The sequence below is a fragment of the Larimichthys crocea genome, chromosome XXI (assembly GCF_000972845.2).
Source record: "Larimichthys crocea isolate SSNF chromosome XXI, L_crocea_2.0, whole genome shotgun sequence".
NCBI classification, from domain to species: Eukaryota; Metazoa; Chordata; class Actinopteri; family Sciaenidae; genus Larimichthys; species Larimichthys crocea.
The window spans coordinates 14530642-14547042 of NC_040031.1; the positions used below are offsets into that span (position 1 = coordinate 14530642).

Sequence of the window (16401 nt, forward strand, 5' to 3'; positions counted from 1 at the left end):
ATAAATTTTAAATAATACATTTTTTATTGATTCACAGTATCTGTAAACAATACAGCCAAAGAGTTACATTTTCATTTTTGACAGACTTTAGACTTCTTCAAACCAGAATACAAAAATACAAAAATGCCCTCTGTGCCGTTATGATTGAAGGAGATTTCAACATTTCTTTAGAAATACTGACAGATACTAGAAGGAAAATGAAACAATTTATCAAAGATTTTTTAAAGGATGAGAATATTGCAATAGCTTAAAACCTTCACCACTGCTTTTAGTTTTAGTTTGTTTTCATTTCATTTTTATTCTGTTTCTTTGTATTAAATCATTTTACACGTTTTTTTTGTTTTTGTTTTCCTTAACGTGCATTATTTATTGTTGCCATGTCATTGTTATTTGTGTTTTGTTTTTCAATGTGAAAATGTGAAAAGATAATTTTTTTTTAGGATCTGGACACCTTTCTTTGGTGAAAGCTGGCTGTCTGACATTTTTGGGTTATAAGGTTGGACACTAATTTAGTTATTATTTTTTCCTTAAAAACACAACAACAAAAACACAGTATTTTCTCTTAAAATTGATATTATAGTAATTTCCTTTTTTATGAGTCTCCTTTTTCCCCAGACATGTTCTCATGTCTGTGTGTGAATGTGTATTTATGTGTATCTATACTTAATGTGAGTGTACTGTACTATTTTTTTTATATAAGAAGTAGTTAAGATTTGTTTTTGTGCCCATGGTGTGCTGTTGTTTGTGCTGAGCTTTCATTAAGATTAAAATGTTTTTTTTCCTGAGAGATCATTAAGCAGAAACATCACTGAAATTGAGAAATAAATCTGTAATTATTCACTCTAGCAGTCAAATTCATGAATTTCATGAAAAAGTGCACTCGTGTACAAAACCTTGATTACAGTTTAGTTTGACACTGTTGGGTTTCCCTTGAAGGTTTTTACTGATACTACTTAATAATAATAAAATAAATTGTAAATTGTCTGTTAACCCCAAGAAAGGACTTTTTGATCATAACATGCCATTTTTAAAATAATCCAACATTTTCCACATACATATAATCCAGAAAATCCTGTAAAGGCCACTCTAAACTCTTAAAAATAATTCCAGGTGTCACATTTATTATCACTAAGGCAGAGTTATGTGTTGACAACAAGATCACCCATTTTGTGATTTGAACAAGTTTATTTCACCAGCATGTACATTTTCCCTGAAACGAAAACAGATGTAATATAGATTGAATACAGTAAAATGATTTTTACATTCATGTGAACACACTGCTCCCTGGTGGCAAAATGTGACTCTTGACAAAATCATCCAGACACCCTGGCAACATGCACTGTAAAGCCTGGGTCTTCAACAACCACCACTAGGTGGTTCTCAGAGCAGCCAAATTATTGTTTGATCAGTGACATTTTTCCCTTTTAATGCTTAATAGTTTAGACATATTTATCAATCTAACATATTAAATCAGTCTATTTGTGAAAGAAACATTTAGGATTGGCTACCTATGACTTTGTGAAAGATCTCTATACATGTTATTGTAGGCCCAGTTTGATATGCAACACATTTAGCAGTGGTAGGGGGGTCCCTGCGCCGCCTCTCTGACAGCTCTGTTGAAGGCCCCTGCTGTAAAGTGATGCTCTGCTCTCTATTAAAGCAACTTATTGTGAATGTATTGCTTCAATGAGCACTAAAACTATTTAAAATATCCCAAACATACTTGTGACACTCAATAAAGATACATTTTCCTTTATTAGGTTCATCAATATTTTACAAGCAAAAGAACTTAATAAAGGCCAAATTAAATATCACACGTATTATATGAGGCAAACATGTAAGTACAAGGTTTCTTTGTCTGGGGGATATTCGCCGTTGTTTGATCTGAAACAAAACAAATCGTCTGTTAGATTACTAACTTATGACCAACCTGGAGGGGTAAAAAAACATGACTCATTAAAGAGTTTTAATACCTGCTCATCTACAGTTTGTCAATGCCGAGCTCTTCAGGTGTCGAGATGCCAAGCTCCTCTAAAACCGGCTTCAGTTCTTGGATCACATACGGGTAGATGTCTTTATGAGGGCCGGCTTTATCCTTAGGAAACAACAAAATGGTATAACCAGAATTAATCATTAACTTATGACTACCAACTGCGAGGATGCTGGTTGGTAATATTCCCTTAATTATTACCAAACTCTCAGACACCTGCTTTTTCCCTCTCTCACCTTCACAGCTTCCAAAATTCGGATAGCGCTGGCCAAGTCGTTTAACCTCCGACAGGCTCTCAGTGCTGCCTCAAGAATCTTTGGCTCGGGTACCAGATCGTAACAAACCAGCGTGTTCATTCCTGGAAGAAAGAGAACAGAAATCAACACTTAGTACAAGATACACTCACTTCCTCTCTTTCTAATCAACACTTAGTACAAGATACACTCACTTCCTCTCTTTCTATATTCCCAATGTAAATAAATCCTGCAAAAGAGATCCAAAGCAATAATGAAATGACTCTACTTGAGTATTTTCGTATCCATCTGCAGCATAGACCTGCACAGTTACTGGATGACATTTCTTCATTAGAATAAAACACAGACACTGTAGTTTATTTTGGGTTGATCCCACATACACCACCCTGGAGCCAAAAATACTCACGAGCGCACGTGTGTAGATCCCCAACAATAACTTACTGTTCACTGGAGTAATGTTTGATAAAAGCTTTTAAACAATAAAACTTTATATTTATATCTATATGTATATTTTATATCTTCAGAGGCGCCAGTGGACTTGAGGCTGCGGAGCCACGCGTAGGGGCAGGACAATTGGAACTTGAGGCTGCGGAGCCACGCGTAGGGGCAGGACAATTGGAAAGTAGTGAGACAAACTTTTCTGGTTTTGGTCATTTCATGGTATTTTCATGGTACAAGTTGAGCTCAAGTTCAAACTGCAAACTAACCACAGTTGCAACACTACTTCCTGACTATGTTTCAGTGTATTGTTCAACCACTAGGACTGCCTCCTGAGCCATTTCAGTAAATCTCTAACATGATAATGAGCCTTTCCTTTTTATTCCAGCCACTGAAAACTCCTCTTGTTGTGCATTTTTCCTCTTAGGGTGTGTTCAGACTGTCCTACTTTAAAAGAATGTGTGTTTCTTCAGGGACCACTGATATGATGAAACACAATCCAGGAAGTTCAATGCGAGCAACAGATCGTGTCTGACGGCTTATCAGACACCAAAACGCTGTTTGTAATACTCTGCCACAGGTTTTAATTACTCTGGAAGCTTATCTTATGATTAATATCATTTTATCATGACACCGGTGAGGTGATAGAGTTCACAGAATAGAGTAATTGCTTTAAATGTGCGCCTGCTAGATGATGTTGTGTTGTAACTCTCTGTTTTGCCAACAGCCGAGCATATTTGAGTCCTCTGCGTTGGCCTCCTCACAACATCGACGGGCTGGAGACGATTCAAATGAATGACGGGATGGCGTCTTTTCCACACGGTGCTACGTGTCTGGATGTGGCCTCTGTACTGATCAGAGTGGCACTTGTTCAGATGAACTCTTTTATCCTGATTCTTTAATCAGAAGCAGCGATGATTTTTAAAGTTTGCTCATTTAAAAAGTGCTGAAATAAAAAGGAAATGAAATGTATATTTGAAATAAACGCATGTTTGTTTTGTGAAATTCTTTTATGTTTGCATTTCGGTAATCTCACAGTACAGAAAAATCCATCGTCGCAGTCATGCACTGCTTTTGTAAATCAAACATTGGCATAAAACCTCGCCTCAACTTTTACTAAACGCCCCGTAGACTCATGTAAACACTGTATTATTGCTTCTAACTCCTTAGCACAGGTTTCATTTCTTTGCACGCTCGACTTCCTTGAAGAGGCTTAATTTAAACGCAGATTTATTTTAGAGGATAACTTTATTATGTGTAGCATAGGTTAATATTAATGTATTTTTACTGCGTGTCATGCTGGATAAAAAGTATCTATCCATCTATCTTTCTTTCTTTCTTTCTTTCTTAGGTCTTAGCTTTGTCTAGCTGAACTTGTGAAGAAAACTTCCTGGATAACTTCCTGCAATAACAGTTGGACGACGTGTATTCGCCCATGAACACACCTTTCCTCAGCTCCCATGCGTCAATGTCTGGCTTGTTAAAATAGGTGACCCAGCGGGCGTCAAACTCCTCATCCGTCTCTTGCTTCCCATGCGAGTACCCCCTTGAGGCCAAAAGAGCTGCAATGAAATGAAAACAATTATTATTATTATTAAATATCAACAACAAACTACAGCACCTACATGGCATGTAGAGTCAGGTAATGCAGAAGAGCAAACACAGTCAAGGGTAACTACACTGAGGGGGAAGTGGGAAGAGGACAAATGTTGTACAGTAATGTAATGCCGATGTCCTTGCATGACCTGACTACTGCACCTAGAGGGCTGAATAACTATATATAATATATATTATAAATAAATATTATATAACTATAATAAACACTGTGCTTGTTATGTTAAATTCAAAGAGGATGCACAAATCAGAAAGTAAATTAAAAAGTTAATTCAACTTTAAGTTGCTAATTATTTAATGAGAAACTCACGAACAGCTCCACAATAATGCATGTTTACCTGTCCTGTACCAAACAAACACCTCCAGGGTTAAAGAACATTAATATTAGTAACTAGTTGTCTGCACACAGTGAACTGACCTAGTTAGCACGTTAGCAGCCACAGGGCCGCACACTCAGCCTGCAACGGGTCACGGCAAGGACACGGACACCGTCGAGCTCAACGCCGGGACATGTCAAAGGCAGCACACACCCAGGTTATGTGTGGGGTGGAAGTGTTAAACTAAAGTCTACATAATTTGACGTATTAAAAACGCGGTGCGTGATATAAGCGATAGTTACAGCGGCTGAGCTAATGCGGAGCTAACCGTTAGCCGCGCACCGCAATGTGCCGACACATGATTTCCGTTACAACTTTCACCTCGACAGACACCGAGTCACAGAGCAACGCTCACGGGATAACTAACGTACCTTGACAGCCTGGTTGGGTACGGGTTAAACTCCGGACACCGGAGACTGAGAGTCGGACGGCGGCTCTGAACATGGTGCGGTTACAAGCCAGACAGTCACACGAACCGGCGGTGCCTTCACGGGAGGAAGCGGCTAGCAGCTAACGCGGGTCACTACTAACCGTCACGTACGCGATGCCGTGCTGCGCATGCGCGGACTGGAGTTCATTGACGTTTTTTTGCGATTGTTGACTCTGATCACACGTGAAGAGGACGATAAAGCTGCAGTATGATAAGATTTGGGCCCTTTATTTTCAGAATAAGTCAGACATGGAATATAATATTCATAACCATGTTTTCTGCCCTCTTCTGGCACAACATGAATGTACTGATTGGAAACAAGCCACTGGACTTTAAACCATGGTCTTTGAAAGGTATCAGGATCAGGATATCAGGATTTCCTGATAGTAATGTATGTTTACTATAGTACATGTTAATTGTAATGTATGTTTACTGTAGTCTAGGTTAAATTTAATGTATGCTTACTGCGTCTCATGCATCTATCTATCTATCTATCTATCTATCTATCTATCTATCTATCTATCTATCTATCTATCTATCTATATGTCTGTCTGTTGTGGAGAAATTGCTGAAGTCAAAAGTCAATGGTGAGGTCAGGAAGGAAGAAAGTGACGCTTGGCCAAGGAGAATTAGAGACACTCTCAAAGTTCATCAGAAGTGTCTGAGTCGGTCTCACATTCTGCCCAACTCATCCTGGTGGATAGAGTTTAAACCCAAAGATAACACCACAAATACTATACGCCCAGAATTAGTCAAAGTCAGCATATTCTAGTCAGATGTCTGTTTACGCAGATTGGAACGCCAGTCACGGCTTGTGGTCAGATTTCATCAGGTCTGAAGCTTCATTTTTATAATATATGATTTATGGCCTGCTAGGATTGTCACTGTACTGTACTTTTTTGTCACTGGCTTTTTTGGTTGGCATAATGAAGCATTTGAACCTTTAAGGACATAACTTCTGATGTTATCTGTAGAAGTGACACAAAATATTACTTTCTGAATGATCTTGTGAAAGAGAAGAGCAAGAGTGATATGTTTAAAAACTTAAATGTTAATCCTCCAAAAGTAAAAGAAAGAAAACAAACAAACAAAAAAACATTGATGCAAATCTTGTTATTTCTATTTACAGTGACTCTGACCAACTTGTACGTGTACTCTTTCAGTGCTTTTAACCTTTTGCATCAGAATAAACTCTAACATTACTAATATGTCACTACTAATGTGACCATTTATATTGCTGTTAATACTTATTTAGACATATACATTACTTTTCATAGCAAAGATAAGCTGTTGCAAAAGACAGATTTCATTTTCAACATACACATGTGTTGCTACAAATCATTCACAGGATCATCACCTTTCAGTGAAGCTGAAGTACGGAAGCTCAGAGAGGAAAGTGAGAAAAAAACATTTTGGTGATCGATTTTCTTGGTCTGATTAAATTTTTTGTCACTTTTGTGTTTATAATTTAGGAACAGGTGAAAAAAATTGTTAACACTAACACAAGCAGTTTGATTTATCTTTAAAAGTTTAACTTTATTCTCAAATGCAAAAAATCCCTCAAATAAAAGATCAGATTTAGAAAATGGATCACTGAAATTGATTTTTCCCACTTGCATTTCATGGCTTTTGTATTGATGCAGTATTATAGGTAGATTAGGTATTGTTTCAGCCTTTGTAGACATTGTTAACTTTAGTGTTAGAATACTTTCCATACATCAAACACAACATTAAAAATATAAAAGTTAAATTTCAGAGGTATTTCATATTTCAGGCAAACTTGCTGATGCTGAAAAGACAAAACAAATAAGATACCAAATAACAAATATATAGTAAATATAATATTTCACATTTTTCATTCAGTCTTTGGACGTTTGTGGAGAACATACACTCAAATCATCCATACAGACTCTCTTGACGGTGTGCTGTGAGGAGGGACTGTGAGCTGGCCTGAACAGAGCTCTACGTCTCTCTACATCCTCAGTGGTTACACTCAGGGTTTCGGGGGGTTGGTATCCAGGCTCCTGGGGATCCAGAGGGTCTTTAGAGAGCAGGATACAGATAGCAGGGACTGTCCTCTGCATGTTTTTGCCTGGTGCTCCCTGTTGTGGACTCTCCCAGACCTCATTCACTGTCTTGTAGTAGAGCTTGGACACCTGGTGGAGCCCTCCCACTTTACGTTTGAGAATCTCCACACAAGTGATGGTCTTGGTGACTCCTCGACCTGAGCCAGTGAAGACCACCTGTCTCAGTGATGTCCCACTGTCATCGTTTCCCTCCCCTTGCATGCGAGCTGTTGCAAATCGCAGCAAATTGCGGATCTTGCTTCCTTCTTTCACTCGCATGTGTAGGATGTCTGCTGCCAAGCCGGGGATGGGATAGGGACTGCTGTCCTCTGTGCGGCTGACTCTCCTGAAGTTGCTCGGTTCAAGTTTTGGAGACAAAGACGAAAATTGGACGCCAGGGCTGGATGAAGCGGACTGCAGTGCCATTACAGTGCTGCTCGCACCATTTGAACTCTTCATCTGACCCCTGGGTTCAGTCATTGTTTAGAAGGCAGTAAAATAACAGTACAGGATGCTATTTCTCAGCCTGCAGCCTCACTTTGCTTGATATTTCTTGTCCATTTAGTTTAAGAAACTAAAACTGATCAGTTTTGTAATCCAAACTTGTGACTTGTCGTAATCTTCTTTCTGTCCTTACTGCATTTTCCATTTTGTCTCCAGAGCACTGACAGCCAGCAGTATAAAGAGGGTATTTCTTCCTCTAATCCCATTGACGTGAAGGAAAAGATGTCCTTGCTCTATTCACCACTGAGGACAGCTGATGCCAACAAACACATATGAGGCTCAGAGAGAGACATGTAGAGTGGGACATAGTGCTCTTAAAGGCACATGCAACATTTATTAATGTCTGTCACAATCTAGTTTGTTGGTTTTGGAGGAAAGCTTTTGTTAAAGCCTTGGAGGCTCAGAGATTTTATTTATCCATGTGGTTGCTTGAATTTTATGGATGAATAAACACGAGTTAATGAGATTTAACAAGGCATGCACTTGAAACAATCACTTGTTTCAACTGAATGAACTTCTGTTCAACTGTTTTTGATTATTGTTATACTTGATGTGCTTTTTTTTTTTTTTACAGATATTGCACCAAACGACAACTCACTGAGGTAAAAGATATCTAGAAATAATAAAATAGTTATTAACATACAGTATAGCATGCTTTTCAAGACAACTCTGCACTATCAAAGAGCCATATGGTCATTGAGAAAAGTCTTCCTTTGGGCTATACAGCAAGTTCACAATTTTCCTCCCTTTAGTCCAACGCCTGCTGGGCTGACCCAGAAAATGCTTGCTCTTTTTAATCAGTGACATTTATGAGGACAGTCATACCTTGGAGCCAAACTTAAATAAAGCATAAAACCAGAACCTGCAGGAAAGAAAAGATCTGCATCCAAAAGCAAACAGAAGTGTTTTTTTAAAGGAGCTGAGAGGTCAGGAGGCAGCTGTGGAGCTCATATGGAACCAGCATACTGTTATAATGGTGCATTTCTGCCTCACAGGATCGTATGCACCCCACGATATTCACTGACTCGAACAATGAGCACAAACACTGTATGTGGTCCTCAATGGTTTCAACAGAGATCAGAGCAAATTACAATAGATCCCCAGAGGAATAACTCACTGGCCATGAATGTCAATTAAATGCACGTTAAGCGTCCATCAGTGAATATATTGGCATCATAAGTGCATTGGTAAAACATTTAGATAATGGCAGAGTTATTACACGTGCCACAGAAATTCTCAATTTCGTCTTTGTGTGAGCTTGTTTTAGTATAAAGCACATAATCATTTTGTGTCACACCCCATGACTCATCTAGTGTTTTATGTGCAGATAACTTGTTGTTGTTGTATAACACAGGCTCTGTAGCAGCCTCCACAGTTACAATGATAGCACCACAGTTATGGTTTTATTGGCTCTGTTAGCTCGGAGTAGTCGCTATTGGTTACACTTCCATCTTGTGGTACAACACACATATTACACGAATGTCAATCCTTTGAGCTTTGAGCAATCTACGTTAACAAGTAAACTTAAGTGTTTGATCTGTTGAAGAAAATTAGAAAAGATTGTAAACCTTTATTTTAAAAAAATGTGCTGTAAAAAGGTATAAAATATATGTTTACAGTACAGAGTTATGACACTGGTGGTAGACACACGTTTAAATTACAACAGTAAATTAACATACAAGGCAAAAAGTATGAGACACAATCCAGCTAATATTGCAATTGAAAAATGTAATATCTAGCAGCTCATTGTTTTATGTTGGCTTAGCAAACCAATAAAAGACAGACATAATGGATTTAGCCACAAAGAAACTAAGACATATACTCAGTATATGTTTTTTTTTTCTTCTTATACTTCAAAGCTTCAGCAGAGCTTTAACTTGAACTTGAAGCAATAACTTGACAAATTTCCCTGTGGATGTTTGCTTCCTGAGTGTTGATGTGGACATCTCCCACTTGGCCATTCTCATACCTGAGAAAGACAAAAGCAGAACATTGTAGAAATTTGAAATATAGTCCGTGAACGTTTTTTTTTAATATACACTGGGAAGCAGAAAGGTTGCTGCTGCTTAATGTCATACTCACACAAAGAGGAAACGTGTGCACACGTGGTCGGATATTGGACACACCCAAATGTTCCCATGTTTTTGAAGGTCTTTTGAAGTTATCACTGTCAAGATATAAATACAACTTTTAGAAAACAATGTCACAAATCAAGGCTCTTTGTATCGTGTATATGTATTATCTGAAGTTTACCTTCACAGAGAGCAATGCAGTTGAGGTTCCTGTTTTGCAGAAACCTGGCTTGCCCTGGCTGTTCCTACGACAACGACAGAGAACATGATGAGATACAAAACAAAGATATCCTTGCACCGAATGCATCTTAGCAAATGTTATTCTAATGTGAATGAAATCTACCTGTTTGATTTTGTTTATATGGTTGTATTTCTTTATGAGTTCTTCTTTGGTAGGTATTTGGTGTCGCCCTTTACCCATCTCTGAACAAAGACGAAGGACAAGATTCAAAAACATGTTAGAACTTAAATTTAGAATATTTGTATAAATGTGTCATTTGTATACAGAGCATTGTGCAGTCATACCCGAATATCCAAATGATATGCTTGAGATAGGACTCAGATAGATGCCTTTCCCATATGCAGCTCCATGAAGCTGAAACAGGAAACAGGCCAAAAAGGTGAGATTGTACCTTTTTTTTAACACAACAGTATCTGACAAAAGACGAACACAAGATGAACTCAAAAGACTCCACTATGAAACTACATTAGATATAAAGGAATCTGTTCACTCAAAGAATTTAAATCCTGTTGTTATTTTCATACTTTACCTGCAGTTTTGTATAAGAGGCATTAATCAGCCCGTTTCTCAAAATAGAGTGCCAGTTTTCAATGTGGGAACCACTGAAAGAAGAGAAAACAGGTGAAGCAGGGGTTCTGGATACAGTTTTGACATGACTAGTTTTAGATTTTACCCACTGGAAAGCAAAGGTGCTGCCATAAAGTTTCCTGGCAGTTTTAAAACGAGCTTCTTTGGATGGAGGGCCGCTGACCAACAGGAACTGATGTGGCGTGTGCATGAACTTAAGTTGCTATTGTGCATGAAAAAAATAGATGAGAAAAAAAAATAACATAAAATGTATAAAAAGTATAAGTATATCATCAAATATTTGGCCAATTGTTAATTACTACTGCTGTAAAACTTGCTACTAACTACACTGTTAACATATCACAGTCTAACTGTGAACTACTCTGTCATACCCTGTTCAGTTGAAGCTTGACAATGTGTGATCTGTTGCTTGCTAAAATCCTGTTGTCAAACATACAAACACACACCTAGATATGAATCTAATACACATTTAAATTTGATTACATAAGTTCATGAAATAGAATAAAAACATGAGTAAAAAAAACAAACGTGTCATTCACCATTGTAATAAAGGATGAGCCAGAGGGTCTATTTTGTCCATCTGCTTCTTTATCTCAGAATAAGGACCCTGAATATGAAATAAATTGTTTAATACATCCAACATTAATGCACCCGTCGAGGAAACCATCTTATTCTCAGAGGAGGAGAACCAGATGTGAATCTTGTAAACAGTGTAGGAGTTACCTGTGCCATCCTCCTGACTAACAAGACACTGTCCAGAGCTTTTTGCAGCCTGTCGTAACTCTTTCTCTGTCGCAAGAAAACAATAAACGGTCACAGATGCTGATTATTAAAAATCATATATTACAGTAGATTAGTTCAGATGATACCTTAGGATTAAAGGCCAGGGTTTTTGGGTTGCACGGATCAACAACAGAAGGGTACGGTTCAAATATGATGCTCTTGCGTGAAGACTGAAGGGCAGCTCTGCACATGGCCACCAGCAGGTCAACTACCTGTGAAGTAGACACATAGTCTTACATTGTGATCATCCAGACTGCCTATAAAAATGTATATGTGTGTTACCAACCTCTGCACCGGTGGCAACTTCTTCTGTAACTCCTGACATGACCCCCAGTGTATAAAAGGAAAAGAAACAGAGCTCCCTGGTGCAAACTGCTGGCTGGATACACACACAAAACACAATAGTTATAATATAGTCACAGTCAACTGTATTTCTAGTTTTGTTTTTGATTAGCCACTTAACCACCAGCCAGTTTCTTTGTAGGGGCGTACCTTTAACATACGGCCATTTTGAAAGACGTGTCGCTCATCACAGACAACACAGTATTCATTCAGCGTGAGGATTCTCTGCTCAGCATACCTCATTATCTGAGAACACAGCGAAAAACATTAGACATTTCTTTCCATCTTACATCTGCTGGTTGCTTTATTTCTATATTATTATCAATATGAAAATATATTCCAAGCTAAATTATTATTGTGATGTTGTGATATTGTCATTATTGTGATGTTTCATAGATATATAGCTATCTCTCTGTGAAGCTGAAGACTAGTAAACCAGTCGAGTATCAACCAAGTGACTACCTCTGCCAACATGGAAGTGCAGTTCCTCAAACAGCCACTTCAGGCTGGCTATAAAATGAGTCAATCTCTAAAAGGCTCGATATTAATATGCCCAACTTCACAGCAGAGATAAACATGTTTACAGCCTGGTACAGAAAACGGTTTTGGTCTCTAGTTCACCCACAAGAATTGACTTTATTTCTTCATCCTTGTCTCTCGTCACATATATCTCTCTGAAAATGTTATTCGCTCTGCACTTATGCCTTACTTACTAAAACCAACATAGCACTAAAATCTAAAAAGCATCTACAGTTCCATTACAAGTCAATAACTCAAAATGAGATATTTGTTTATTTAATACCTGTTTTGAAATTAGTTTTTGGTATTTTTTTATTCTTACAAATGGTGGGATATGCAGAAATGATGAAATTAAATGTGAGTCTGTGGGTACTTCTACTTAGGTTACTCAGTGCCAGACTAAATCACTGCTGCACAGATGCGTAAACAGTTGTTAGTACAAGCTGGATTATGAAACTGGGGGCAGTTTAATCCTGAATTCCCTCTATGACTAAACATGGTACGTGATTTATTTAGGTTTACCTGTACCAAGAAGCCATGCTGCAGTGTTGGTGTGGTTTTACAGTGCCCGATGGCCTGAGAGGAGAAAAGCAGCTCTATCAGCTGTTTGGTACTAAGCTGTGCAGGTGACTTCACTGCTGACACCGCCACCCTCTGTGGATGAAGGGACACAAACAGTATTATTAAGCACTTTGTCACAGAGGTGTGTTTTGTATTTAGCTGAGGAGCGAGCTCTCACCTTTCCACTGGGAGTGTAGGTGAAGAGTTCTCCTGTGGGATTCTTGATGCTGTATGAAGTTGTATGATTCGTAAAACGGTTCAGCTTCTTCACTGGTAAAAAGATCCTTTCTTTCATGGTAGGTTCCTGGAGCTCTTTGGACCTGCTCATGGTGAGTGAGAAAACAGTGAATAAAGGCTCAAGAACATATTAAATCCATTATAACCTGCTAAACTGAAACATACTTTGATAGGGGAAGGCAGATGCTGAGTCTTGCACGAACTTTCTTGATGGTTCCGCTTGGCCTGAACCAGCTTTGTCTCCTCTTCTGTCGGACTACAATGTTCTCATTGGTCAGATGTTTCCACTCCCGAGCTATGAAGACTGTGAGAATACTGGGGAACAGAAAGAGTTCATGTTTACTTTCTATATTTCCATTTTTGAACTAATAACTTTCTGTAACAATGTGGAGGGAACCTTTTGTACAAAGTATGAACACTCACTTCTGTAGTTGTTTCCCAACGCTGAAATGATCTGTGTTGGATGTTTGGAAGACTTCGACTGAAGGTGCTGCGGTGAGAAACACCAGGTGTCACATTGACTTCTAGTAAATTGTTTTTCAGTTTGCAGCAGAGTTGTTGATGCTCACCAGGTCCTTCCAGATACTGAGACAGAGAGAAGTGTAGACGGATAACGATTGGCTCTGATGGATTAATCCTCCAGACCCTGGCCAGTTCCTTCTGTGGACACCAAACAGTGTAATCATGTCAAACAGACCAAGATACCACAACAGCAAACATGTTAGGTGTTTGTACTTGCATCGAGTGTATTATAAACTTAACTTACATCCAAAATGTTGCCATTTATGTTTAAGTCAACAGCCACGTCATCAATTGACCCATACTCCCTAGCAGAGTAAAGGAGAGATTTGATGTATGAAGCAGTGGAGATCCTTTTGTGTTTAGGGTTAGGGTCAAAATAAAAAAAGATGTTCTGACCTTATAGAGACGGCAGAGTCTGAATACAAAGTCCTGACTGCCTCTATGTCAGTTTCCAGCTGAGGGTGGTGATACAGGTCAGTGGCACAGCTCTCCTGCCGAGACAAACACAAACACAAATGGTCCAAACAGCTCAGCAGCACAGGGAGCCGAGGGATTAAACCACTTAGAGATTTTCACAACAATGGCTGAGAAGAAGGCGATTATTACCACCATGATAAGAAGTTTCTTAAGATATAAAGTGTGGGGAACACTTCAGCCTCGATTTCTATTTAGCTTTTACTGGCAGTATACAGTTTTTATATAATCAGATATAAGGACAGTGTTTATTAATGTATTTGTCAATTTGCATAACTCCTCCTGTGAGAACGAATAAATAACATTTTATATCATTATAGCTTAAACTTATAAAGTGTTTAGTTTGATTATATTCATTGTTATATTCATTACCAACATATTTATTCATTAATTTATGAACTCTTCTTTTTTCTTCTCAAACTTAGCTGATAAAGGCTGTGGGATGCTGCTAAAAGCCCCTGAAGAAATATAGTAAATGGTAAATGGACAGCACTTAAAACGCTTCTATACTACACACATTCATGGCCGAGGCTGCCACACAAAGTGCCAACTCCTTATCAGTTTAGGAGCTAATCATTCACACACTGATGGCGTAGCCTTTGGGAGCAATTTGGGGTTTAGTATCTTTCCCAAGGATACTTCAACATGCTGGCTGGAGGAGCTGGGGGATAACCAACCACCACCGCCGCTCTGGTAAGTAGACCTTGAGGTAAAATTTGTGAAACTACTATTTCTGAGGTCAGGAATGAATCTTGAAGCTCAGCATGTCTTCATGAGTTTTGAACACATCAATAAACCTGCCTGTGAATGATCTGTACATGTGTATAGACAGCTCATAAAGGAGCTGCTTGTTTGTGTGTGTAATCATATATCATAGATATGTTATAGTGCATTGTAAAGCTTGTACTACATCTGATGCTTCAAATGACAAATTATAATTGTTGGCATTTAAATAATTTAAAATGAAAATGTCCTTATGTTGGCTTACAGCTTCATTATAGTGTTATAAACCATTTCTTAAGTGTTTATATTAACTCCACAATATGTGAGCCAAAGGGAGTTATTACTATTCCAACATTTAATGATAACTTTTGCTTTTCAATCAAAAACCTCTTTAGTTGTCATTATAATTGTGCTAATATACAAAGCAATGCTTACGTGGATTTGACACAGGATTTCCTCTGTGTCACTGTCCTCATCGGTTAGGCTTTCCATCCACTGCTCGATCTCCTGACGGTTTAATGGAAAGAGCTGTCAATCAAAAAATCCTCTTATCTCTCCTGTCCACCCAAACAAAGTCAGCTAATCAGGCTGCTGAGAGTGCCACTCTTTAGAGGATATAACACTACATATACTGTAGACAATGAACATTTCAGTACAGGACATTATATCCTTCAAATAAATTATTTGGCCTATAAAATGCAAAAATAAATAAATAAAAGTCTTGTTTTGTGTGTCCAAATCCAAAGATACTAAATTTAGCATCATAGAAGAGCAGCAAATATTCAAATTTAGAACCAGAATGAAAGTTTATGACCTAAACCCTAGATCCATTATCAAAATTGTTGCAGATTAATTCAAACCAACTATATAGTTAATTATTCTTATCATCATAATTTCAGTTCTTAATTCCAGACTATGTGATATTACAGTAAGAGTATAATGTGAGAGGGAAGTTTGAAGTTTGGGGCTCATAGACTCACCATGTGTTCAGTTCTTTGGCACTTCTTCAGCAACCATCAGCAGTCTGTGTTAAACACAATGCTGGACAAACATATGTGATACAAGTGTTTAGTTAATCTATGTCTACAATATACATATTTGAACTTATTGCTGTCATATTGATGTTACTTTTTTGTATGAGTATGTGTGGTTTGTAGTAATGTGTTAATGTTGTCAGTGGTGCTGAAGTCCTTACCTTTCCTTCCTGAGAAAAGAGTTTCCATTATATTCTCCTGAATAAACAATGAAAAGATATAACCACAAAAAGTGCCTCATGTCTGTACGTGACCCTGAAACAACAAAAGCAATAAATATTCCTGTTTGTTGGCTCGACTAGCTGTTTGTGCTCGGCTGTCCTCTCTGGTTTTGAACAGCAGGAAAAGTCCCACATGTTCAGTCCTTGACTTCAGCGTCACATGACCGGCTGCAGATACTGACAGCGTGATCAGCTGGACCTGGTCCAGACAAAAGGGGAGAGTCTGAGCATGAGACCTGAGGGCTTTTTATGTGCTCTTAAAATACCTCCATCCTGTGTCATCCTATCACAGCATTGGTGATATATTCCTAAAAGAAGAGAAGCACAAAAACAAACCCATGTATCATCCTATCCTCCAGACGGAGGAAGTCAGGTTCATGAATCAGCTTTAAAACTGCGGTGACAACACAG

At 38.3% G+C, this 16401-nt stretch overlaps 3 protein-coding genes across 3 annotated transcripts; all 3 read right to left on the reverse strand.

Annotated features, from left to right (window-relative positions):
- Positions 1-1165: 1165 nt before the first annotated feature.
- cox5aa (cytochrome c oxidase subunit 5Aa) lies at positions 1166-5230 on the reverse strand. Its single transcript, XM_010757250.3, has 5 exons — positions 5045-5230; positions 4128-4244; positions 2227-2348; positions 1974-2095; positions 1166-1884 (listed from the first exon to the last, which is right to left on the reverse strand). Exons 1-4 carry the CDS (start codon positions 5115-5117, stop codon positions 1982-1984), a joined length of 426 nt encoding a protein of 141 aa, XP_010755552.1. The 5' UTR covers positions 5118-5230; the 3' UTR covers positions 1166-1884; positions 1974-1981.
- A 1732-nt stretch (positions 5231-6962) lies between these two features.
- Positions 6963-7735, reverse strand: LOC104940672 (ribonuclease P protein subunit p25-like protein). The gene has a single exon (XM_010757324.3). The coding sequence runs from the start codon at positions 7647-7649 to the stop codon at positions 6963-6965; it is 687 nt and encodes a 228-aa protein (XP_010755626.2). The 5' UTR covers positions 7650-7735.
- A 1534-nt stretch (positions 7736-9269) lies between these two features.
- Positions 9270-16105, reverse strand: LOC104940671 (poly [ADP-ribose] polymerase 6). The gene is made up of 23 exons (XM_019260891.2): positions 15931-16105; positions 15716-15776; positions 15171-15242; positions 13935-14029; positions 13783-13843; positions 13586-13676; positions 13440-13506; positions 13182-13331; positions 12958-13099; positions 12741-12872; positions 11850-11945; positions 11644-11736; positions 11444-11569; positions 11298-11363; positions 11114-11181; positions 10946-10994; positions 10664-10776; positions 10516-10588; positions 10271-10340; positions 10089-10168; positions 9927-9990; positions 9756-9840; positions 9270-9642 (listed from the first exon to the last, which is right to left on the reverse strand). The coding sequence occupies exons 2-23, from the start codon at positions 15716-15718 to the stop codon at positions 9546-9548; spliced, it is 1893 nt and encodes a 630-aa protein (XP_019116436.2). The 5' UTR covers positions 15719-15776; positions 15931-16105; the 3' UTR covers positions 9270-9545.
- Between the last annotated feature and the right edge of the window lie 296 nt (positions 16106-16401).

Excerpts from the sequence above, each read along its gene's own strand:
- LOC104940672 (XM_010757324.3), bottom strand. The coding sequence starts at position 7,649 with ATGACTGAACCCAGGGGTCAGATGAAGAGTTCAAATGGTGCGAGCAGC.
- LOC104940671 (XM_019260891.2), bottom strand. Across the intron at positions 10,589-10,663 it reads GGCAGCACCTTTGCTTTCCA|TGGTTCCCACATTGAAAACT; the intron begins GTGGGTAAAATC and ends CTCTTCTTTCAG. Across the intron at positions 9,643-9,755 it reads TGCACACGTTTCCTCTTTGT|GTATGAGAATGGCCAAGTGG; the intron begins GTGAGTATGACA and ends TGTCTTTCTCAG.
- cox5aa (XM_010757250.3), bottom strand. The coding sequence starts at position 5,117 with ATGTTCAGAGCCGCCGTCCGACTCTCAGTCTCCGGTGTCCGGAGTTTA. Across the intron at positions 4,245-5,044 it reads TACCCAACCAGGCTGTCAAG|CTCTTTTGGCCTCAAGGGGG; the intron begins GTACGTTAGTTA and ends ATTTCATTGCAG. Across the intron at positions 2,349-4,127 it reads CGCATGGGAGCTGAGGAAAG|GAATGAACACGCTGGTTTGT; the intron begins GTGTGTTCATGG and ends TCTTTCTTCCAG.